The sequence below is a fragment of the Acanthochromis polyacanthus genome, chromosome 18 (genome assembly GCF_021347895.1).
Source record: "Acanthochromis polyacanthus isolate Apoly-LR-REF ecotype Palm Island chromosome 18, KAUST_Apoly_ChrSc, whole genome shotgun sequence".
Taxonomy (NCBI): domain Eukaryota; kingdom Metazoa; phylum Chordata; class Actinopteri; family Pomacentridae; genus Acanthochromis; species Acanthochromis polyacanthus.
This window is the reverse complement of record NC_067130.1, coordinates 26,010,922-26,036,258: the sequence shown is the minus strand read 5'-3', so window position 1 is coordinate 26,036,258 and position 25,337 is coordinate 26,010,922. Positions and strand designations below refer to the sequence as shown.

Sequence of the window (25,337 nt, the reverse complement as noted above, 5' to 3'; positions counted from 1 at the left end):
ATTTGTTTTCTCCAAGACATTCAAGATGAACATACTGGTTTTGTCTTTTTTTTTTTTTTAAGAAAATGATTTATTTATTTATTTTCAGTCTCATTGCCATTACAGTAAAGTGGGAAAACAGCAAATGGAATTCCACATTTCCACGAACTGTGGTGATTTGTGTACATATTAAAATGATCCATTTGTGGCACAAAGCTGCAACATCAAGCATTAATTGAGTTGGGTTTGCATCAGACACTTGCAAGAACTTTTTTTTTTTTTTTGATATGTGCCTGGAGAAATTGCCATGGAAACGCTCATCTTAATGCCCGGGACATGACCACGCAACCAGACCACTTAGTGAGCAAGTCAGAGGAAGGTGACTCTTGGCTCCTCTCCTCCCTGTAATTCAGTTACCACTAGGCCGTCATTTAGCTCAGGCAGACTGGCAGGGCTTTAAAAGTAAGGAAGAAACTGCAATTACCCAGAAAAAAAATAAAGAAATGCAGTAAAAAGGCAAAAGCCATCAGGCTGCTTTCATGTCTAAGCGAACATGCATCAGTGAGGCTGAAGGAAGTGTCTTCAATCCTTTGTTTCTTTCTTTCTTCGCTCTGGACAACACAATGTGCTGCATTTCCAGGCTTTTAGATGCGATAAGACTCCTAACATGATCAGCAGACCACATGTCATGTTCACCAATGTCCGTCCATCCATCCATTTTCTATACACCGCTTTATCCTCACTAGGGTCGCCGGGGGTGCTGGAGTCTATCCCAGCTGACTCGGGTGAAGGCAGGGGACACCCTGGACAGGTCGCCAGTCTGTCGCAGGGCTATGTTCACCAATGTGCTGCATGAAATACAGCCTGTATGTGGCATTTGATGAGGAGCTGAATTGAATACAGAGATATGCCCCCCCCCCATATTACAGATATCTGACACATTCTGTCCAGTTGATGATGTTTTAGCACCAGATCATAACATCTCAAAGTTCCATTGTGGTATTAACTCTTAGCACCTGACTGCCACATCAGTAGAGTTTTTTGTGCTTATTTTAAGCTGAAACAAAAGAAATATCATCATTTCCAGTGGTAGACATGACTTTAATTTAAGAAGAACAAAACATCCTTAAGTTGTCCTAATAATCGTACAAAAACAGCTCCCTTATTGTCTTCAGCACCAAAAGTAGCACAGTTCTGTCATCTGTATGTTCATGGTTACAGCATATACAGGAACAGGAACGAGCAAAATTCATATTTATCTTCATAGAGTTTTTATATCATTATTCCTTGTTTTGAGTTAGTTTTTATGCATTCATCTGCAGTAGTGCTTATTTTGTGTTGAGTTTTCTGCTCTGTCACTGCTCATAAGGACACACCAATGAAATCACAATGTGAGCGATAACCTCCTTCGACAGTATTCATTTGTGCAATACTTCTGTCACTGAGATAGGAAGTGGTCTTTTGAGATGCATTTTGATATAGATTTTATTTCTTTTTTGCACAAAGTTACTTTTGTGATGTTGAAGACAATCTTTTTAATTGTTTTTTCTATATGGTTGTTGTCTGTATACTAGTAATGCCATGCCTGGAGACTGTAGAACGTTTTTTTTTTTTTTTTTGTAAATTTCAGTGCTCTGTCTCACCAGTCCTCACATCTCAAGCAAATGTTCATGGAGATAGAGAGATAGAGAGTCTACAGAACACATAGAGTGCCACATGCATGACGAGCGAAACATTTTTAAGGAGCAAAACTTAATCTAAAAAGCAATATATGGTATGCCAAGGTATGTGGTGACTCATGAAAACTGGGCCAGGGAACAAAAAAGATAGCGGCAATACATCAGTGATGATACATCATTTCAATCCGCCTTCCACAAATGCCCATATAAAGAGTTTTACCATGTTTACTTGCAGTGAAATTGAAACAGAAACAAGAACGAAATTACCCTGAAATAACCCCCAACTGCTGCAAAAATGGCAAATACTGGAAAGCAGTTTTATTTTGTCTTTTCATCTTTTTTTTCTTACTTTTGTTGCGGGAGGTAATGAACCATTCTGACAAGGACACCCAAATACACTCTATTAAAATTTTAAGTCTCAGTAGGTTATGAAACTGGGTATTAGTATTCAAATACAGTAATATCACGCCAGGAGACAGATCTGACTGTATTAATGAATTTCTTTATTTCTCTAATATTCATAAACAGAAGAATTTGTCTGAGATGCCGCTGTGGAGAAGATAGTGGAGTCTGCCAAGGACATGAGAGATCCCTCAGGTCCTTAATGCACACTTCCAGATTTCTGTCACCTCCATCATCCGTTGTGTTACTAAAGATCTGCCCACACATTTGCACCGGATGCAGGGAAAGTTTGATTTTGTAGTCGGGGCAGAGCAGCCCAGTTATTGTACATCTGTCAGCTTTAAATTCTGTGGAAGTACATGCCAGGATACAAATCACGCCTGCCTGCTGGTTTGTCTCACGTTTAGTTTGGGGATCTGCCAATCATTGGAAGGAAATTTGAGGTAAAACTAAGGACAAAGCCAGAGAACAGAGAGGGCACCGATGATGCAGTATATGAATCTAAATTTTTTAAGAATATCTGTTTGGTTGATTGAGTGAGTGATTGTTTCTTGCCAAACCCACTATCAGCACTCTTGGACTCAAGAGTTTGCATTGAAGCATGACTTGGCTGGAAGAAGATCTGATAATATGCCTACAAGCTCAACTATTTATTGTTTCCAAGCACTAAAGATATGACAGAATTTGCTCACCAGAGCCGCTATTATATCTGATGTTTCTTAGCAATATGCTCATTGTGTCTACAGTCTGCCAGCTCATTAGTCAGCCAGTCACTGGAGGACAGGCCTGTCAGGTTCGTCCCAAATTTCTTTTGAGTAGAGAAAATGAAATCATGACACCCGCTTACCTCCAGATGAAACATCTACAGCGCTGTCAGCGTGAAACTTTGGTTAATTTAAAAAGCACGAGGAAAAAAATGCGTTGCTGTTTAATATTTGTGGGTTTGAGGTTCATTTCTAACAGGCAGGATCACATCTTCGCATTCACTTAAATGTTTGAACAGGAAAGTAGTGTAAGATAAGCAGAAAAAGGTTGGCCTCTGAAGCAGCTACAAGGGGGAGTTTGATTTTGCCGTTGCAGAACACGAAGAGGTTCCTCAACAGTAGCAGCAGTGGCTCACGTTAATTCATTTATTTTCAGCAATCAAAGAATTGCTAAGCAGGGGGGAAAGAGTAGATTAGGTGGTACACTGATGGAAATGACATGAGAAGCCATTTCATTGAAATCATATGTTAACAATAAAGTTAGATTTCAGTGTCTGAGGTGCAAATCAAGGCATGCAATAGACAAAATAAGCTCTTTAAAGAGTAAGACTGGTTTCAATCAGTTTCAAATATAACTGATCAGGGTGTGATGATGACCGCCTCCTTCGTTATTAAAGTTTGCGTATAATTCTCATTGATCTGGTAAAAACGGAGCATGGAAAAATGACAAGATGGCAGGTACAGACGAGGGAAAGAGGCAAAAAAAAATAAATACATAAAATGATGTAAGAGAAGAACTGAGAGGTGAGAGACGGTGACAGGGAGCCTGACAGTGCATGGAAATATCGTTGTAGGCTCAGACAGACTTGTGGTCAAAGTGCACTAGACTGGGGCATTTTGCTGTTGAAAAATTCTGTCAGGTTTTGGATTCCCCCTGGCTTGCCCCATTCTGGTTGTGTAACCTCATCTGTTAACAGGAGTGCTCTGAAGTCCAGCAGCGGTCCTGCCTAAAAACTCCTCTTGTGGTACAAGAGTCATTTTACGCTTTGGAGGTGAGAGTGCAACTCTGATGCTTAAAAAAAAAGTGAGTGGACAAACTCCAAAAATGGGAGTTTTGGCTATAGATCCTTATACTCATTAGCATATTGTGCATCAATGTATGAAATAATCTTTCTTTTTGCATACTTTCTATGTAGGTGCTTGCCTTCGCATGCAGAAGGGCAAGGAATTCCTGTTTTTGTTGCATTCACTTTTAATTGTAGTGCTTTAATACATGCAATTTTAGTGCTTTTGTTACAGTGTCCAGTAGCTTCCTGTCACTGTGTGTTTGTGTACAAGCATTATTCATTGTGTGTGTGTTTGTGTGTGCATGTGTACATATGTCTGTACACTGCATGTTTAAGCAGGCTTGTGTATGCTATCTGTGTGTGTATAGACAAGTGTCGGCGTGTATGTGTGTGCGTGACAAGAAGAGTGGGCGGGAGAATCATTAGGAGCAGGAGGTGCCGATAGGGGTGCTGCAGTAATTTCACTAAAGGCAATTTGAATATTGTTGTTCCATTACAATAGCAATCACCAAGAGCCACCTGATGAAATATTTATCAGGGATTTGAGGATTCAGGCGGTTTTAATTACCATTTGCTAAACAGGCAGCTCGTGAGCTTTACCATTGTGCCATCGGTCCAGTCACTCAGTGTTTGCTTGTTTCTCCTCACAGCGACATGTTGTGCTCTGTTTTCGGTGTGCGTTACGAGTTGAACAACATGATTACCCAACAAAGGAAACTAATTGGTTTCTGGTAAACTTGGTTTTTCTTGCAGCTTACATTCGCCTGTGACGTTTCCACACAAGTCCAGTGAAGTCCAGGTTGTCTTTGAAAGTTTTGCAATCTTCAGTATCTGACACTATTTATCCCCAGACCCTCAATTCAGATAAGGGAAGAGCTTCAGAAAAACATGTACTTCTTCTGCTTCTCGTATAGACAGAAGTGTCAGGTCTCACATGTACAGAGTGGGCAGATATACCAGTGGTAGAATTACAGTGCAGAGACCCATAACTACAATGTACAACCACTACAGCTGCTGCAAGGAACTCAGGAAAAACCGAATGGAAGTTGCAATGTAGCGACGAAAACAGCAAAATAGCAGACACCATATAAGACGGACTCCTGTCAGTCAAGCTGCAAGAAATAATTGAAGAGGATGGGAAGCGAAGATGCAAGACATGCTGGGGAATGATTGACAGGATGCAATAAAAACCGTGTCATTCTATTCTAATAATATTATTTATGTCTCATTTAATTGATAAAGCACATAGATAAATAGAAGCAAATATAGAAAGATGTATTTATAGTCTTAAATATGGAATTACATTGCTTGTATCAAAAGGAAATGAAAAAGAGGTGAAACAGGCACCAGACTACACTTCTTGTCAAACAATGGCGAGGTCATCAAAGAGGTTATTTGCCGCAGTTCCTCTGTATTCCAGATGACTATGTCTCCCTTCACATGTGCACGGCTTCTTATTAAAATTCAGACTAGAGATTTTATAGCCTCAAAGGAACTGTCAGGTCAAAGTTTCTCAGTGGAAAGGTTCTCTCTTAAGGGATTTGCTCTGCTGCGAGTGTGTGCAAAAACTGTCCCCTCAGGGACCGCCTGTAATGACCTGGATTTTCCTGCGATTACTTAAGCCCTATGGCTAATTACCTTTTCAGTTGAAAACATACGCCTCCTCATTAATTCAACACTCCACAATCTATCATAATTACTGCCAAATAAGTTATTGCCATCCCTTTAGTTTAAGTTAGTGGCTGTGATTCTGTCTGCTAAAGAAAAAAAGAAAATGAAAAAAGTTACATGCCAAGTACTTCCGGAATTGGCTCTCGAAATCATACTTACAGAGATATCATAGAAATAAATCTTAGGAAGAACCCAGGTTTATATGAATGATTCATATGGAAAACAGGAAGATCAATTTAGGCAATTTAAGTGTAGAATAAAAATATGTTTTTCTTGTCTTTTTAGGTCATCTAACATCTATACCCAAGTAGTCATTCCACTTTTTACTGCATCTGATGGACTAAAAAAAAGCCTGTCAATTACCTATGATTGTATATCATTGTGCTATACAGTCAGAAGCATATTAGCAATGCAGCTCTCTGCATTGCATGGTGCTATACAGTCAGAAGCATATTACCAATGCAGCTCTCTCCACTGTACCTCTTTTTCCTCCTCGTCTCTCTGCTCATTTGCTTTCAGTCTTCGTCTCAAATGAAATACCTACTCAATCAAAGTAGCCCCCTCATTGCTATGCCTCCTTACTAATGCAATCGTCAAGAGACGGATGCGTGACTGAGAAAGGAGCATTTTGCCAAGCAATAATTAAAACAAAGTAACATTTCACACATTTCATTGGGAAAACAGAATGTGTTAATTTGAAAAGCCGGACCCCGCGCTAAACTATTTCCAAAAAAAAAATTAAGAAGTTCTTGACCTTATCTTAACTTTGAAAACAGCCTGACAAGAGTACAAAAACTGTGAGAGGAGCCAAGAGAGAAAAGGGAGGAAATGATTAACCAGGAAGGCCACATGCTGCTTTGAGATGCTTTGCGTTGTTTGTTTGCATCAGTGAATATCCAGCTTTGTTAAAAGGCCATCTGTGTCCGAATGCTGTTGAGGCAGGATGGGAAGCAGATAGGGAAAGTCTGCATATCAGTTCTGGCTACTGCCCAGCTCCCTTTGACATGTCTTATTAGTCAGGTCTTTAAAAGCTTCAGCCTGCCTTCCCAGGCATACTCCTCCCCAATATCCCTGATTAAAGTGCGACTGACGCTCCCAGTGTAGAGCGAAGTTGGCCACACAGCGTTTATGTTGGGTCATGCTCATTACTCAGACACACTGCACAGTGCCGCCGTGACTGGAAGCAGCACCTAATGCAAGACATCACCAGGCAGGAGATTTGGAGAACTCTGAATTCATTATGGGACGGCAGAAATGAAACTACAAATTGTTCTCCTTTGACACAAGCTGTCAGTCGGCCTTCTTAATATGCGTTTGGGTACTCTTTGATGGTCGCAGGAGATTTACTGTATAAATGGAGCTGGAAGCTATTGAGGGTTGTTTGTTAGGCCATGAAATAACATCTGAGCATCCTGACATTGAATATTTGCATACAGATAACGTAAAAAATGAAATACTATAGGTGGTTTTAGCTGCACAAGGTTCCTGCTATAGGGCTATGTTGTATTACAACACCGATATTTAATTCCAGTGATGGGTTACATGTTTGGATTCACTTGTAATTGAAGAGTTATTTCACTGAATGGATGATGGCAAGAAATAAATATAAAAACTGATTAATCATTACGGTTATTGCTAGCCAGTATGGTGTTCATAATGCTCTGTCTCTATTTAGCGAAATGAGAGAGCATCGGTTTGGTTCTAATGGTGGCAAGTGGGGAACAATGCATGGCTTTCTACTGCACGAATTTGGGGCAGGTGGGACGAGGAACAAATGTTTCCAGGAATAGTCCCAAAATTGGCCAATTTTTTTTTTGTTTTCAGTGTCAGAACAGCAACAAATAGTTATTACTGGATGTTACTTGGGTTCTTTGAGCATGCAGTGATTAGAATAATGGAGTTTTGTCATTCCTATATGAGGATTTTACATTGTTGATGGTAACGTTAAGTGGTGTTTGTCGACCTGTCTGAGTTTATACAGTCAGCATTAAGACCCACACAGCAGATTTTCATGGCACTCAGAAAAAAATCCTTTCCTTTTTGGAAACCGTTGGACCTGAGCAACGGTTCTACTTTTGGTTCTTCAGAACATGGACGAAGGTTCAGGTTACCCTAAAAAACCTTCAAGTTCCTGCAGTGGAAAATTTGTCCCGAATTAGCAAAAAAAAAAAAAAAAAAAGAAAGAAAGAAATGTCATTCAGCTTCGTTCATGATTACTGTTCTAAAATACCTGATACTTGTTAGACCACGTTGTATTTGCATCTTAAATGCAAGTATCACAGTCATTTACTGCCTTATCTGTGATTTATGTTTGATTTTAGCAGGTTTTTAGGAGAATATCAACTAAATATGTCATTGTAAATTGAATGCCATTGGGGTTTCAACTGTTCTTGAAACACAAAAATGCAGCTGCAGCCTTCAAACCATCTTCCTCTTTACAGAAACAATTGAGAAAAACCCCCAAAACTAATTAACAATGACGGTAATTGTTAGTTGCAGCTCGTAATCTGTTCTGACAAAAGGAAAACAACATGACACTCCAAATGAAAAAAAAACTGCAACAACAGCAAGCACATACTGTACACTGTGAGCTTTTCTGTCCCTTTTCCATTGTTCCACAGACACTCGGCCCATGCCTTCATTAGGCTGTTGTAATTATATATTGTGCCCGGTTTATGTTTGAAAGCAAAACCAGGCCGAGGAACGTGTTGAGCATTGAATAACATTTCATGGCCCATTTGCTGTGGCCTGCAGAAGCTCCTTTACTATACGTACCTCAGAATGGGAGGAGGCCATGATGAGCCGACAGTGGGCGCTCATCAGTGCGTGAAGGGGCTCCTCGATCCTGCTTTCTCCTTCCCTGTCTTTCACCAGTTTTCACTCTCACTTTTATTCTGTGAAACTAGCCTGGTTGTGTATGTATTTGTTAGTGTATTTGCCTGTGTGTGTGTGTGTGTGTGTGTGTGTGTGTGTGTGTGTGTGTGTGTGTGTGGTGTCAGAGACCTGTAATCAAGAGTCACTGCACATAAAGGGACCTCCAGTCATTAAGGAATTAGTGGGAGGCTAACGGCTTGTTTAGAGAATCAATTAGTTTAAAATGTGGACATGTGGGCTCATTTTCTTGCACAGCTCTGCAAGGGAATGTCAAGTTTGTACATTCTGCCACTGAAGTTAACTGACCCTTTATGACTCTAAAACTAGTACAGTCCTGGGAGGCCTCTTTACATCCCAGGTAGTAGTCGTCCATCCTCAAAGACAGTCAAAAAGGCAGTTAGAATGACTTCAGCTTCTGTAATGTGACATAAAAATGGAATAGAATATGAAAGCAAGATGTAATTTCAGGAAAGCTTTTATCAAAGCTTTAAAAAAGGTTTAAATCTGATCTCCTTAAAGTGTGCATTTTTGGCAAGTGCAGTCTTTGGAGAACACAGTTATGACCAGTAGGGACCAATGCTCATATTTTTTGAAGGTTTTTATTGGTTTCTTGGTTTCTGCGGAGGAGAAACAAACTAAAGCTGTCCATAATGCCGAAGCATGATTACTTTGCATGGTAGAAAGTTCGCAATCGCAAGAGAACCCATCTTGCCAGGCTTCAAAACTATGGACTTGTCACTGTTCCAGGGTTGGTTGGATGAACCGCGTCCTATGAGGAACTACTGGCAGGTGCAGGCCTGTTTTAGGTGTGAGTTAGCTCATGATAGATGAAGATGGACAGATGGTTCATCCAATCACCTGCCAACTAGTTTCTGAAAGCTGCTGCCGTTTTTTTATACTGCTTCCAAGAGCGACCTCCCATATCACCTGGCATGTCAGGTTGGGAACATGATTGAGCGTAATTGTAAAGAAAAGTAATCTTACAGTTGATCTAACCATGAATTAACATTGCGTACCTCAATTTAGCAGTTAGTGCAAACCGCAAGCTACAACAAACTGAATATATTTATTAAAAGGAAGGGAAAAGAGATGCATTTTAATACTTAAAATAAACTTTTCAAAGATAAAAATTTGAGATACTGCATTTACTATTTAGATGTGTTTGCAAAAGTAAACCCATGGCTGAAAAATCACTTAAATCCTAGGTTACTGGTGTTATTTTCCAATTTTGTGACAAGCTGACGTCACTGTAATTCCTTTACATGGCCATCTACTACACCATTCACAGCCCATCTACCAAATCAAATTATGATTGTTTTGGCAAATGGATGCACATGTTCTTGCGAAGTGGTCTACTTGAGTAATATTATAGGCACTTGTTGTACTTGAGCATACAAATAACCGACAGTGCAGTGACTTACTATACAGTAATTTTCCCACAGCATGAATAAATGTTTTCTCGCTATATTACCTTTGGTATTTCAACAGATGTTTTCCACTTCAGTTGGCTTTCTAGCACATTTCTGACACCTATCTACTTAGGCACGCGGCAAAAAATTTAAGTCGTGATTGAAAGATCAAATTCACCGTTATGTCATACTATAAACAGGTAATGGGCTGCATAACAGGTAATATGAGATAAATAAGGTTCCTTTTTATCATGTAAAGGTGCTGTAGGAATTTCAGATTAAAAGCATGGAGGTAAAAATATGCATAATGAGTCTCTACCCTCTCTCTAAGTCACAAAAGTAGTATTTTTGTGACGAATATTTGTATTTTTTGTAAAGCAACCTTCAATTGCCACAGATGTTAACACCACTAATGTGCACTACTACATGCACTGAGGTCTATTACACCAACACACTTTCAAATGCAGCTGGGAAGTCTACCTCTTGGGATGCGCTGTCTGAAAACAAACTGATGGTGTTTACCTTCACACCTCCTCAGACACGTCCATGCACACTGACTGGTGGGCTCCGTGTCATTGATGCCCGCCTGGCAACATCTGCGCCGACTGCCCCCGCAATGCTAGAGCAGCGTGCATTTGAAAAGGCAACACTCTCCCACACACCAAACGTGCACGTGAACGATCACATGCACACACGCTGTTGCACATGCATGCACCCACAGAGTCGCGGCCTCACAGAGGACACGTGATTACGGCTTAGGTGCTCGAATTATTAGAGGTTCTTTGAGTTAATTTGCTGGTTTATGATTGCACTCAGTCACATTGTTGAACACATAATGAACAGTTGAATATGTGGACTCAGTAATGTACAGACACGAGTACCATATGTATATATTTGCACACATTGCTTATTAGCAAGAATGGAATTATGTAAGCCGCAACTGTTAATTGCTTTTTCCTGCTTTGCTGAGGAAATCTAACCAAGAGTAGGCTGCTGATACAGCTACTGAACAATACTCTTGATTCCCTATTTGTCATTTTTTTGGACGTATTATTGCTTTTGTACTACTACACAACACTTTTACCACAACTATTAATAGCACAACTGCTTCCACTACTACCTCTGAATTAGTATAAACTGACTAAATTAAGACTGGATTGCAGTCAATGTGATGACACTATGAAAAATATGGTTACTATACCAACTCTTATTCCAATCCTCATTATTTCTGAAATCATTTTACGAGAAATGTATAATTGTCAGCTGCAGTTGTGCAATAACAGCATTGTAGGAACAGTTTCAGTATAAACACTGAACCTTTACATCAAATATGCGTCACTGCCAGCTTTAAATATGGATGAACCGAAATGAATTATGGTAGTATCTCTAGACTTTTACAAAGGAGACTAGAGGGATAAAGAATAGACAAAGAGAGCAGTAGTTAAACAGCCATTTCTACTTTTTAAAAAAAATCAAAACAATACAGACAGATGCATGCAATAATAATTATAATACTACATATGCATGGTAATAGCCTTGTTGGATTTTTGGGAATAAAAAAACAAAAAAAGAAAATCCCACTCGAAATGATACAATAACAATTTCCTGCTTAATACAAGGATTTACACAAATTAAAAAATGAAGCAAAAAATAAAAATAAAGACAGAAAACTTAAGGGGAGAAAAGTAAAGCCAAAGCAACATTTTAGTGGGAGTCTTTTTCACCTCCTCTTCACTTTGTTATGCTTCTGTGTGCCACAATACAATGACGTGAGAGAATCGAAGTGTTTGGCAGGGAAAGCGGCAGACTTTTGAACCGTAATGCTCCTAAAGCCCAGGGAGGCATTAGAATTGTCTGCCTGTGGCACTGTTACTGCCTCCTTAGCTGCTCATAAAAGCGTGAATGCAAAAAATAAACAAAACTTCTAAGGGGCACTAGAATGCTATAAAAAAATGAATTTATGGGATTTAGAGCTTTTTTAAAAGTCACTGATGACTCCTCTAACAAATTAGTGCTGTTGTGAGAAAGTAAAGCAGAAACTAGGCACCCACAGAACGAAAATGTTTTGCAATCATCTGATCAAGTTTTTACAGCCTCTGGTTATGGTACACAGAGGTGTCGCTGAAGAAGAGAAATATGCTAACAATAGATACTCACTGTATAATAATAACCTCATTTGAACAGCACCTTTTTTTGAAGTCACACATTTGCTCACAATGTGCAAGAAAAGAAATAAGAGCCATTAAAAGCAATTTGAGAAGAGATTCCGCTTTAGAGATGTGGTTTAATCTCCTTTGGCAGGATGTGTCGGAGCTTTTTGAGCCTTAGGTAACTCTACAGTGTGCTCACACATACAGAGATAAAGATCCACCGAGAGGCAGGATGCCAGTCATTGTCAGTTGAAACGCAAGCAGGTGATGATGGCAGAGATCCAAAGGGGCAAACATCCATCCAGCAGTGCATCACAGGGAGTTGAGGGGATTTCTTTGTCGTTCTTTTCTTTTCTTTATGCTAATACCTTCTGACAGGTAGGCGCTTTAGTGTACAGTATACAATGGAGGTTGCTTCTGCACAGACTCAGGCTCTCAGATAATTTTGCAGTTTCTTCTCTTTTTTTATCCGTTTTCTACGGAGACACAAACCTTCTAGTCACAGTACCTTTGGAACTGCAGATTCTTATTTGTCAGTTATTGTTCTAAGGGACGCCAGCTGTTCATATTGTAACCTAAACATGACCAAAAATAACAACAAATGTTTCATCATTCTTGCACGACTTCTTCTCAGGAGGAGGATAATTGCCAGGTCTTTCTTCTGTCTTAAACCGAAAGTCATAATTCATAAATGTTGGGCTAATAGCTTTGTCTTTTAAATGTCCTCGTGCTTTCCTGCTACCTTCCGCATAATGTGGCTGTTGATATTAAAAAAAAAATCAGGGAAAAAAAGAAAATGTCTTCACTATTTTACCAGAAACTGCTTAGCTTTTGGGGTAAAAATGCTGCAAAATGACAAAACACATGCAAATATACAAAAGCACTTTAAAAACAGAAAGCATAATCAAATACAAGCTCCAAATGCAGCAAGACTCTTGGACCAGGACTCGTACTTAAATGTATTGCTATCATGCTACAGTTTCCATCAAGTATGATCCGAATAAAGACTAAGAAAAGAATAAGAATAAGTATCCCTAACAAAACATGATACTCAGCGGACAATAACAGATTTGTCAAGAATCTGCAATTGCTATATTTCATCTACTCTTACTTTTTTTCCCCCCTTATAGTGGCAACATAATTGGGTGCCCATTCACAGTTGAATATGTAAATTATGCGCTCATGTCTCAACAAGCCCGAAAGCTACAGATTTAGTGAGTTAGACAGCCGGTTTCCTTCTATCAGACGATGAAACTGGTAGGCATTTCCTCAGAGTTCGGCACAAAAAGAAAAAATCAAAAATCACACACACTGCGCACTTGAATGTTGCTCAAAGAAATGCTAAAAAAGCTGTAATTCACGGCTGAAAACTGCAAAGATGCTGAAATCAGATGCATGAATGCTTTGCAGATTGGCACGGCACGGCGAAACTCCAACTCTTGCTCAATTTTAAAGTCAAACTTCTCATACATGCATCTATTTTGGTCTTAACTTTCTAAAAAAAAAAAACACACGCACACATATAAGCACTAATCTAGCAGGCAGGAATGGATGTCAGCAATAGATAAAGGGTCAAAAGAGCCTGGATGAGGACTTGAGTGAATAATAATGGATTAGAATTGGCTGTTTTCAAATTATCTTTAAAAAAAAGAAAAGCAGCGACTCCTCCACAGCGTTAGATAAGCCCTATCTTAGCACTGCTCATCCCTACTCATGTCACGTATTTTGAGAACATTTGGTAAGTAAACTGACGTGTCTACTTTGTATTTTTGTTAGTCTGACCAGATGTTGTCCATTTACATATTTGGCTGTCAACAGACTATTGAGTGCAAAGAATTACTAATTTCCTAAGGCAAAGAGAAGGGGCTGTTAGCATTCCTTATGAGCTCGAATAGAACCAGCACAACAGAAAAATCCAACCTGAAGAGCATTCTGGATCAGTAAATTTGTCGGACAAGAAAGGTTATTTTATATTTATGACTGTTTCAGCATTCACTGTTCTGGGTGCCCTGAATTGTAAAGAATGCACATGATGATCGTGACAGTTCTTCTTTTTCCCATCAAACACCCTGCATGTAGAGATACGTGCACCCACACTCACACACATTCTGCACAAGGCCAGATTTATGCCCTGACAATCTGATAGAATCTACTGAAATGGTCAGGAGTTAATGTTGGCTAATTAATTCATTGGACATCAGCAGGCAGAGCTGAGGTGGACTGAGGTGTGTGACAGGAGATGAGGTGATGGCGGCGGGTTGGTGAAGGGGTTTAAACTGAAAGGAGAATGAGGGGAGTAATTCACTGAGTGCCTATAATGTAATGAGTCAGCCCCGCTTAATGGAGTCCATTTGAGGAGGAAAGAGGTATAGAAAGACGAGCCGACTTGCGGTTCTGGAGGTGTACTTGAAAGAAAAGGCCTGGGATGGAAAGGTGTTTTATGAAAATAGAAAGTTCTGCCTGACTACATTATTGCCACACCACACAAACATGCTCTCAGATTTGTTTTAAGGTGTAGGAATAAGGCTGCAGTGCATCATGAAGGCGTGTTACAGTGCAGCTTGAGGCTACAAGTGACACTGTTGGTGTGTTGTTGGGTTTTTATTTTTAAACAGAATTGGTGTTAATACTGGGCTGCACAGAGGCACAGTGGTTAGCACTTTCGCCTTGCAGCTAGAAGATCCCCAGTTCACGTCCTGGCTTTTCCAGGATCTTTCTGCATGGAGTTTGCATGTTCTCCCTGTGCACACGTGGGTTTTCTCCGGGTACTCCAGCTTCCTCCCACAGTCCAAAATATGCTGAGGTTAGTTGATTATTCTTAATTGCCCGTAAGTGTGAATGTGAGTGTGATTGTTTGTCTGTATATGTAGCCCTGTGACAGAGTGGCGGCCTGTCCAAGGTGTCCCCTGCCTCTGCCCCAAGTCAGCTGGGATAGACTCCAGCCCCCTCGCGACCCTAATAAGGATTAAGCGGTGTATAGATAATGGATGGATGGATGAATGGATGGTGTTAATACTTTCAGAGTGGCTTTATCTTAGCTCCATGGTTCAAGGTAGTTCCTGAGCTGCCAGGCTGCTTAGGCCAGACTGCTTCCAATGGACTTTGAAATTTGCTCTCACACATACACACACGCTATTCCCCCATCTCAGTCTGCATATATCTGCATTTCATTGACACAGTCGGCTTTTTTCTTTGTGCCCTAAATTCATTTCTGTTACCTTAAATGTGACTTCTCTTATCAGAAGAAAGAAATAAGAAAAGGCAGCTACAAAGATATTGGAGGCACCTTTTTTGAGTCGCTTATACCAAAGACTCTTGTAATTTAATGTCATTTTGCTGACATAATTAAGATTTTATGACTGTTAGACTGCCAGTTTTTTTTCTATTTACACCTGTTTCTCTTGCACTCAAATGGTCTGTTCACCAGTTAGTTTTTAGTTTCATGTACCAGAATTGTCTTCTGTCTCAGATGTCTTCTCTTAGTCACTTTCTTAGAGACTGCTTTTAGAGTCACATCCAGGATAACTAGCCCATTGTTACTGAAAGGATCTTTTGCTTTTGAGCTTTCCATGCTATGAAGAGGTGCAAATAAAATTCAATTCACTGTCTTTGTATGGGAGAGACTTTAGGAACAGAAATGTTGTCATTTCTGTACTTACAACCAATACTATCTGCTGCAAGGATATTGGAGACACCTTTTTCAAGTTGTTTATACCAAAGGCTTTCTTACATTTAATGTCACTTTGTTGACCTAATTTAGATTTGTTTTGACTGTTAGCCACCCACATTGTTGCACTTCAAGGGTCTGTTCCCTTGTTGCTTTTTGAATTATTTGCCAGCTGTCTTTAGGTGCTTATAGCTCAAATTTCTTTTCTCAGCTATTTTGTTAGAGACCGATTTTTGAGTCAAATAGACTGAATAGAAATCCCATCATTTGTGTGCTTTAAACTAAAGAAGCTACGAGATTATGGGAAAACACCTTTTTTGAGTTGCTTATATCAAAGACGTTCTTATATTTAACGTAATTTTGTTGACATCATTTAGATTTTATTTGACTGTTAGACTTCCAGACTGTTGCACTTCAAGAGTAGGTGCTTGTAGCTCAAATTTCTTCCCTCAGCTATATTCTTAGAGACCGATTTTTTGAGACAAATGTCTGTCTGTTGTCCAGGACACCCTGCCCATTGTTGCTGGTAGGATGTTTTGGTGTTTGTTTTAGTGCTATGGAGTAGCACAATTAAAATCCAATTCTTTGTAAGGGGGAAGACAGCAAAGTTACGAAAATGCCAGCGTCCCTGTGCTTAAAACCAATACTATCTGCTAGATACCGTAGAGAGTAGCAGAATATTTCTTTTTTTTCCAAATTTGGGGGAACTGATTATTTAAAAGAGCATCATGTTCTCCAGATCTGGTTCCAACCACTAGTTAAGGTTAGAAATACAACGCCAAGGGATTTGCATGAAAGATGGTACGGTTGTGACATTTTGCTCTGCTTCCAATGCCTCCGCAAGAGTCAGGGGTTGTATTATTCATGGCTTCCGTGTCGGTGTCATATCTGCAGCTCCTGCATTTGTTGTGCCGCTTCTTGTCGCCTGTGCGCTCGGATCAGATGATGTGTCTCTCCGCCAGGCTGCAGCGTTTAATCCAGGTCAGCTGCCATCTTACCCCACTGTTTTCACGGCCTGTTAGAAATCTCTTAATTGGCGAATAAGTGTGTGAATTAAAGTTAGGGAAACAGAGTGGCACAGGAGGCTCATCTGTTTGTCTGGCACTGTGTCGAGGTCTGTGGAGGGGAACACAAGACCAGAGACACAGCCAGATGTGATAAGTGCTCCTGGCTGTGACACAAGTGACATGGCACCGGAGAGAGCACAGTCTTATGTGCTTCAGCTCTTGTACCAAAAGGTTGAGCGCAAAACCATCTGGGGGTTTGTCATCTGTAGCCTGATTTGTGTGGCATCCACACACAAGCAAATTCTCATCTTCTGAATTTTTTAAGTCCGGCACAATGGGCATTTCAGTCCAAGTTCAAGGGAGGATGTTTCTTACTTCTTTGCAAAGAAAGGAAAAAAAGTGGTTGTCACAGATGCTTTGCAGAGCATATTTCAAAGGGCCTGTGCTCCAAATAGGTTTTGGTTAACTGGAGGCTCAGGTGGTCACCATGCAAGGATGATTACGGAGAGCCAGCAGTGAGCTGCCAAGCTGACTGAGCTGTGAGACTCAGAGTCATACAGAAGACACGACGAAATGTGTATGAAATTAAGTGCATTTGAAAAATGAAGCATCATTTGGAAGTACGTAATATTTATGTGAAAACAAAGCAACTGTGGCTGCTGTACCTGGGGTTTTTAGAGGGGTCTCTATGAGAAAAAACACGTTTTATTTAGGTTGGCTTTGGCAAAGTAATCAGGGCAATTATTATGTGGAAAGATGTGTTACAACTGTGCTTCTAACATGTAATTTTGTAAATGCTTCAACCACCACTAAGAATTTACTCTCACATTTATTCATTTTTTTGAAAGGTAATTATTAACCCCTTAGTCCCTACTAAGGGACTAAGGCACCTCCACAGCCCCCGCCGGCGGGGGCTGTGGAGGTGCCTCAAAAACGGCTCAGGGACTAAAAGGTTAAACTGTGAAATTTGGCTTTTACTTTATGATTGGTTGAAACATACACATTAAATATTGAAAATTTGTTGGGAAATAATAAGGTGATCTAGCTACTGACTTTGCTTTTAACCCTCCAAACCCCAAGCAGTTTTGCTTCTGGTACAGTTTTATTCTTATGTGCTCATTTTTCTCTGCAATATAAAGTCTTGCACCTTTATGGAATCAGCACAGTAACTAGAAGTAGAAAGAACTCAAAAACTATTTTTGTTACAAAAAAATTGAATAAAATCTGGAGTCAGAATGAACAACATTTTTTTCCCAGTGTCCAAAGGTGTTTACATATTGACATCTACTGAAGACATTTTACCCCATTTTGAATTTGGCTTCATACTTGATTTCTATCTGCTCTGAGTAAGTACAGCCTGCAGTTTAATCAAAAAGTTCCTGAATTTCCGCCAAGTGCTTTTTGGTCACAGCAGTCAATTCATGACTGTGCTAAGGAGCACAGAATGAAATGATTTCAATAAAGTGACATTCCACAATTTTGAGCTAACATTTAGTTAATTTCCCAGATGTAACCAAAAGCTGCACATGATAAGTTCAAGGGCCATCAAGAAGTTGACAATCAAACAATTCTCTTAGTTTTTTGCAGCTTCTGGCTCTGAAAAGTGTATAGTTTTTTTGTGATTTTTTTTTTTTTTTTTTTTTTTAAATACCATGACTTTCAAACCCGCCTGCAGGTTTGGGGGTTTTAGAGGGTCGATTGACTAAGTCCTGGTGAATAACCACCCACTCATCAATAAAAAATGTTCTTAGCTTTACTCCCTGCAGAAGAACTTTCTTTGCTTTGCAAAATTTATGAGTATTGTCTTGTAGCAAGAAACAACACTTTCTCCTAGTGTGAGGACATAAGTACATAGCTGCTCTTCAACAATCTGTTTGGTGATGTATCTAAATGTACAGTTGGCTATGAACCTATATCACTAATTTGTTTTCTCTCTTTCCCATGTGTTCCCTCTTTTTCCTTCTGTGTTGTCTTCACTCTTGTACATTCACATGTGTCTTCCACGCCGTCATCACCTCATCTGTTCGCTCCTCTCTGCTCTCTATAAATTCAAACAGGTCCCTCACCAGATGGGTGCCCTGACCTTCTACCGCTACGAACAGCCTATTGTAGACTACTGCCAGGCCCATCAACCCCTGCGGCTCAACATGGGCTACGAGGGACCTCCCCAGGGCCTGGAGGGCCTGGAGGACCTTGGGCCATGTGATAGGGGAACTATACAGACAGTGGCTCTGCCAGCTGTGCCCTCTGCTGCCAGCATAGGTGCCCCTGTACCAGGGCCTCACTCTCCTCCAGCAACCCTCAGACCACCGACCGAAGGTCCCAGTGGTGGGCCTTTTCCTCCCGTCGAGCGCACTGGCACGCTCAAATTTGGACGCTAGCAAGCTTGGGTTTTACAGAAGTGGGGCAAGTTGCCTCCGACTGACTGAAACGAAGGGGCAGGTGAGCTGGTTGTTCAGTGGGGCCTTGTTTTTATTACAGGAGTAAATGAAAATGAAGAGGACAGAACTTTCAAATTATGCCTGGAGGGATTCGGAAACACTCCCAGTATACAGTGGGGTGGGACAACCCTCGCTGATCATTTTGATTTTCTTTTTTTCCAAAGCATCTCATAGAAAAGCCCCTTACTACTGACTCATGAGAGGTAATTCAACATATGAGAGAGAAAAAAAAGTTATTACCTTGTTCCAGCTCTGGTCTTTTGCCACATCCCGTGTCAGCATCATGGGCGAACCTGTTCACAGCAACTGCAGTCGACTTGCACTGGGTCAGGAGCGAAAGGGAAAGTGCAATCAACAAGTTCTCGTCACAAAACAAGTCGGAGCGGTAAAAGATCTAAGAGACGGAGCTAGACACCATGTGAAGAGCAGGAGGCTTTGTACTGTGATTATTATTGTTATTATTATACATTTCTACACACTAGCTGTTAAAAAAGGCAAACCTGCACCATTATTTCATACAGACAAATACTTACATGGTGATTCTGTTTCTTTCGTTTCTTTGGATGTTGTATCTGAATTCCATTTATGTGCATGTTAAACCAAAGAGTTTACTAATATATTTTTCTTTAATGCACATAAGCTACTTTAGCTAAGGGAATTTTTCACGTCAGTTGTTCTACTGCTGAACTAGCCATTGCCAGCTCACTTTTACAATTAACCCCCTGCTAGTTTCAGAAGAACTGAGATCGTCTTTGCAAATTAGCAAAGTAATTACACATAAACAGAGTAGTGTAACTGAAAATTCAAGAAGATATTTATCATAGTGTTGTATCTTACCTCCAAAACACCGAGTCACTTGCGATCTATGACCTCAGCTATGAACGACATCAGCCAGAGCAGCATAAATTGTATATTCCATCCGTTTTTTTTAAACAAACAGGGACCCTTTACACAGGTGAATAGCAAGTCACTGTATATGAGTATATCCCAGCTGAATGAATCACTGCGCTTTAAAAAGGCAATCATGGGCAATTTATGTGAAAATAAGTACATTTGAATGAAAAGTATTGTACATATTATTGACAAAAGGTCCACTTTTATTGAAGGTCAAACCACTCTCACTGCCCCAAACAGTCATTTGAAACAGTCAGTGTTTGACTTTCATCACACTGGAGCATTTGAAGAGCACCATCTTTGCTGGTTTGGCAAAATAAAGCTCAGGCCATGTGCTCCTGCCTCCCCCAACTCTCCAACCAACAGAGTGATGGTGCCCACTGGGGGCAATGATGAACCAGAACATTGACTTCTCTTTGACCTCCATATGAACCCACAAACTGTGCTGGGAATATCGCCTGACATCTCGTTCTTTTGGGGGGGAGGGGGTTTCCGGAAAGTGTGCCTGCAGTATTGGTCCTTTTTGCACTCAGTAACCCGTTGGCCACTATGTCAAGCAAACCGCTATTCACTGACTCACGGAGCCATCGAGGACTTCAGATATGTCGAATTTCATCTCCGGCTTCATCCGAGCAGTGCACCCAGGGGTCGTTTTCGTGGAGTTTCGTGGAAGCCGTGCTTGGTCCTCCCGCAGAGCGACTGATTGATCCACTAATGAAACTGAGAGGGGCCAAAACTCCCCCCTCCCCAATGAAAGTGGGTGCATCCTCAATATAAGAGAGTAAATAAGGGATTTTATTTTGTTTCATAATTTTGTCATGGAACAAAAAGGACAGTTTTTGAGGTGTTCAAAGATGATGTCAAGAAATTCTATAAGACTTATCAAAAAGGACAAAAATCAAATAGAACTTATTTATCGTGTAAATAATGAGTCTTTAAAGAGAAAATGAAAAAAAAAACACGTATGAACTTCACTTCTTCTGAAACACAAACTGCTTGTGAACAGAAGAGGAGCCTTATTCACTTTCCAGTGGGAATATATTACCAAGATGACTCGGTGAGGAGGTTCCTACTGTAATACTCTTGTTGTTTCAATGATAAATATTTTTCTATCTGCTCCCTTCACTATTCTACCATTGTACCATTAAACACAAGCTATGTTAACTGAGGTTATTTCTCAAATCCAATCATTTTACTTAATAATGTGAAGAAGGGAAGATTGGGAGCCATGTCCTCGTAGATGTACTTCAAGCGCCAAAATTTCATAGATTTTCTGTTTGAGAGCTCACCTTGCAGGTGGCGGTTGCATGATGTGTTACATCCCAATCCTCTTGTTTAAGAATCTCAACACTATCTGCCATTTCAAGGTCTACTCGGGGAGAAGAAGTGTGCTGTTCTTTATACCAAGAGTTTAACTGGTGACGGATGTTTCTGTTTGTGCCATTATTTCGTTAAATGTTTTTTTTGTGTGCGTGTATGTGTGTATTTGTTTCTTTTCTTTTTTCTTTTTTTTTTTTTTACCAAAAACCAGATCCAAAACATAAAAAGTGACCCAAAACTCTTCATGGTATCACTACTAAGAAGGGGGTCACCTTCGTGTACAGGACATTGCATAAAAAAGCAGTTGATTCGCTCAGTACAGTTGCTTAATAGTGCTGGTGGAGTTTACTTTGTAATAGCAGCTGTGCCAATGTCTTGATAATGGGAGCTCTCTCGATTCTATCCATGTATTGTCTTGCCTTGCTCTATATCACCCCTGATAACTCCTTGGCCTGAATTTCATGTCTGCCGCTTGGTGACACAGGTGAACCTGTGTAATGATGTTCTATTTCTGTCCGCATGCTGATATTTTGGGAAACTATGCCCAGTTAGGGAAGAGCGCTGAACCAGAGATAAACACTACGGGGAGATATTTCCTGTCTGGAGTGCCCTAGAACCAGCAGCACGTGTCATGGGCAACTTCACCATTTTTAAAGTAAATTGTCTGCTGACCAATTCATGCCCTTAAATCCCTTAAATTCCCGGCACTATAGGCTTGCTACACAGAGAAAGAGGCTTGTGTTGGGCACATACTTTCCCTTTAATAGTCCAATGCTATATATCCCTGCCCACGTGCAGTAATTGCTTCAGCTTTTTCCGAAAATGGTTCAATTCAGTCTAAACACGAGATCAAAGCTGGTCTGCCCTTCATGTGTAATTATGAAATGCTAATATAATCTTCCTATGTTCACAATTAAATCAGCGACTAATAAACGATCAGTTAATCATGAATACCTCCCTGATAAAATCTGATACATTCAGCAGGATGTTTCGAATCCTGTTGCCAGTAATTATCTCATTTTTTTGTCCATTTTTACGTCTTTTTTTTCCTTTTTTTGCCATCAGAGAGCTGGAAGCACAAGCGCTGCATGCTAATGATGCATGTTTGAGCTGAACTCCAGGACTGTCTGCGCTTGCCCCACAATGCCAACAGGCTTTATTTTCTCTTCTGCTTTGTTTGTTTATGATTTGATTTTTGTACACCCCAAACTCCCCAACCCCCTTCACTCTTTGAGTTTGGGCTGAAGTCCCCACTGGGAACCTTTTTTTTCATTCTTTAAATTTTTTTTCCGCCTCTTTTTTCTTTTTGTTGCTTGGGGTGGGGTGAAAAAAGGTCTGAGGAACTGCAGTAAAAACTTTCATATTTCAGTGTTTATGCTCAGAGGAAAAGCTAAATGCACATCTCTGAGGGGAAAGGGAAAGCAGAGGAGATGAGAAGTGGGGGTGCACAGAGATGTTTTCTAATAGGGCAGACATAGCGGGACAAATGGGTGAGTGCAAGGACACTTTTCTGTTACAATGAAAGCTTTGTGATACTTCTTCTGTCCCAGGCAGCTTTATTTCCACTGTAACAGAAACAGCTTCAACCGAGCTCTGACCATAGACTGTATATAAAGATGGACGTAGCATCTGGCTCCAAAATTGAAGCCCACCCGGAAGTGTCAAAAACTTGCAATATCACACCGTCCGCTAGGGTTGGCTCCAAAAAGCTTTTGCTCCATAGACCCCAATTCATTTTTGGAAAAAATAAAATTTGATAGACTGATTTTCTACAGCTCAGGATTTTTTCCCCGTTAGTTTTCATGGTCAAAATGAGAGATCAGGTGGCCGATCTTAAAATAAATAAATACTAAATTTTAAATAAATCGTTAAAGTTGGCAGAGCCAGGGGGCGTGGCTATACTTGATTGACAGTCCCATTGACTGGTCCTGCCCCTAGTTGCTCTCCGGTCCAGCCTGTTTGATGACGCTTTTTACGTCACTGGCTCCAAAAAATCCAAAATGGCGACCAGGAAGTAGCAAAGTCCAGGCTTCATTTTCTCAGCGTTGAAACCAACGGGTGACGTCACGGTTAGTTCACGCCTGGCTCTGACACATAAGCATTCAGTAGTCACGCACTTGTATCTTCAGAAACTGTGCATATTATGCATGCTCACACAAAAGATACACCTTGTTTCGAAACGTGTTATAAATTACACTATCGGCAAGAATCCACTGTGACTTGTCGGTCTTTAACCGCAGAAACAATCACGTGTAAATGCATACACACAGAAAGAAAAAGACATGGGCGATGCTGCACAAGATTTGATGAACGGTGATAAAGTGCTACAGGTTTTGACGCTCACATCCATTCCAGTTCACCCAAGGCCATCTGTGATGGTTCAGTAGGTTCTAATCCATTCCCTGATAAATAGGTTTTGAAAAATTTATTCCAAGCCAGACATTTATTTGCTGCTTTTCTTCTTCTTCTGCCATACATCTGCATCTTACCAGCAGGCAGTGTGGGGGCACACAGTCATGACTCGTAGGAGCGGACACATGAGTAAGGGAGCTAAAAAAAGAAAAAGAAAAGATGTTAAAGGGAATAGAAAGATTGCCCCTTATCTTACCAATTTGAGTTTCTATTACTGTTCGCGTGCCATTAATGTGTGTACAGACTCAAAAAAAATGGTAAGAATTAATAACCCTGTCACACTCAAGAGACACTGGAAGCTCTGCTGGTGAGTTAGCCGCCCTGCATGTACCCAGATGGCCTATATGTGTGTATCTATAGCAGCACCTACACCTCTACCTCCTCTGAACCAACGTCACCATTACTGATGTTCAGGCCAGCTCAGTCCCCATTGATTGTTATTGTTCCATGCTGTTTCACATTAGCATGAAGTCTTTAACCTCTGACCCGTATTGTTCTGACTTTGTTTTTTGGCCATTGCTCTTGTCAGAGGGTACACAGAAAGCCAAGGCATGATCATTAACCTCTGTCGGGGGAAACACACTTTTTCGTTTGTCGTACAAAGCCCCATTTATAGCCCTAATTGGATTTAATGTGAGCACTGAAGAAAGGACGGTTTTTATTCAAATGGGCTGCATTCTTCTCTTGCAGTTGGCTTGAGAGTGCAGCGAGAGCAAAAGGAGGGAACCTGACAGAAAGCAATATCAGAATTAGTCTTTTTTTTCTTTTCCTTGCAGGCTCAAGCACTTTCCCTTTTTTATTTTTTCCCCTCTTTTTTGCTGCCTCTTAAATGCTTTCCATATAAACCATGGGAACCCTGCTGTCTCCTTCTCATCCATTTCCTGCAGAGAGAATCAATTTCTGTAGGGTGTAAATATGCGCTGCATTGTTTGGTAGTTGGTTTGTCGTTGATTTTTATTTAGTTTTTTTAATTTGGATTTTTATTTTTTATTTTTTGTTATTTTTACTGTATTCAGACCTAAAGCATTTTTGTGGAGACCTGGTCCAAGCGCAAAAACATGGCTCTTCTTTGAGTATATTATTGTCAGAAAATGTTTTGTAAAAATTTTGATGATGATATCAGAAATAAACATCTAAAGATGGGAGTAGTGGTGTCTTGTTTGTCTGTTGTATTTGAGCTTGTGGGAATGGGGAGCTCTACTAATTTACAACAAGTCATAGACAGAACTACTCAGAATGTGAACACAACTATAATATTGGTGTAGAAGTACATGGTTTTCTTTGATTTTGGAGGAGTTTCTAATCTTCTGGTCTTCTTCAGGAGCAAAAGTGAGAATGCTGAGTGCTTGGAGCCCGCATTTTCTTGAATTGTTAATTGTGTGCAGAGCTCCGTGTTAGTTTCTGTAGCAAATAAACACAGACAGAAACTGAACCAAATACTTCGGGGATGGGAGTGCTTTACAGTGCCAGCTTTCGGTGTTAACTGTGATGATTTACCCTGAAAACACCGGCAGTAAAATAAACTCTTCTCATCATCTCATTTTGTAGTTGTTTCTGTGGCCTCTGCAAGATTTTACAAGCTCTCTGGTTTTTTACACAGAAAGCAGCTCTAGCTGTTTGGAATCGTGCTCGGTTTTAAACATCTTCAAGCAGATGCAGTT

General features: G+C 40.3%; 1 protein-coding gene across 2 annotated transcripts in view; it reads left to right on the top strand.

The window, feature by feature from the left end:
• LOC110959476 (leucine-rich repeat transmembrane neuronal protein 4) overlaps positions 1–24,821 on the top strand; it is a 118,105-nt gene extending 93,284 nt beyond the window's left edge. Inside the window, exon 3 of one of the 2 annotated variants that reach the window (XR_002596230.2) lies at positions 18,667–18,781. Coding sequence is in view for 1 of the 2 variants with exons in the window: in XM_022206356.2 (XP_022062048.1) it covers positions 18,667–18,990 (324 nt within the window). In the remaining variant the exon portion in view is untranslated. Of the gene's footprint in view, positions 1–18,666 lie in introns of both variants that reach the window. The other variant, XM_022206356.2, reaches the window with a different exon arrangement.
• Positions 24,822–25,337: the final 516 nt, after the last annotated feature.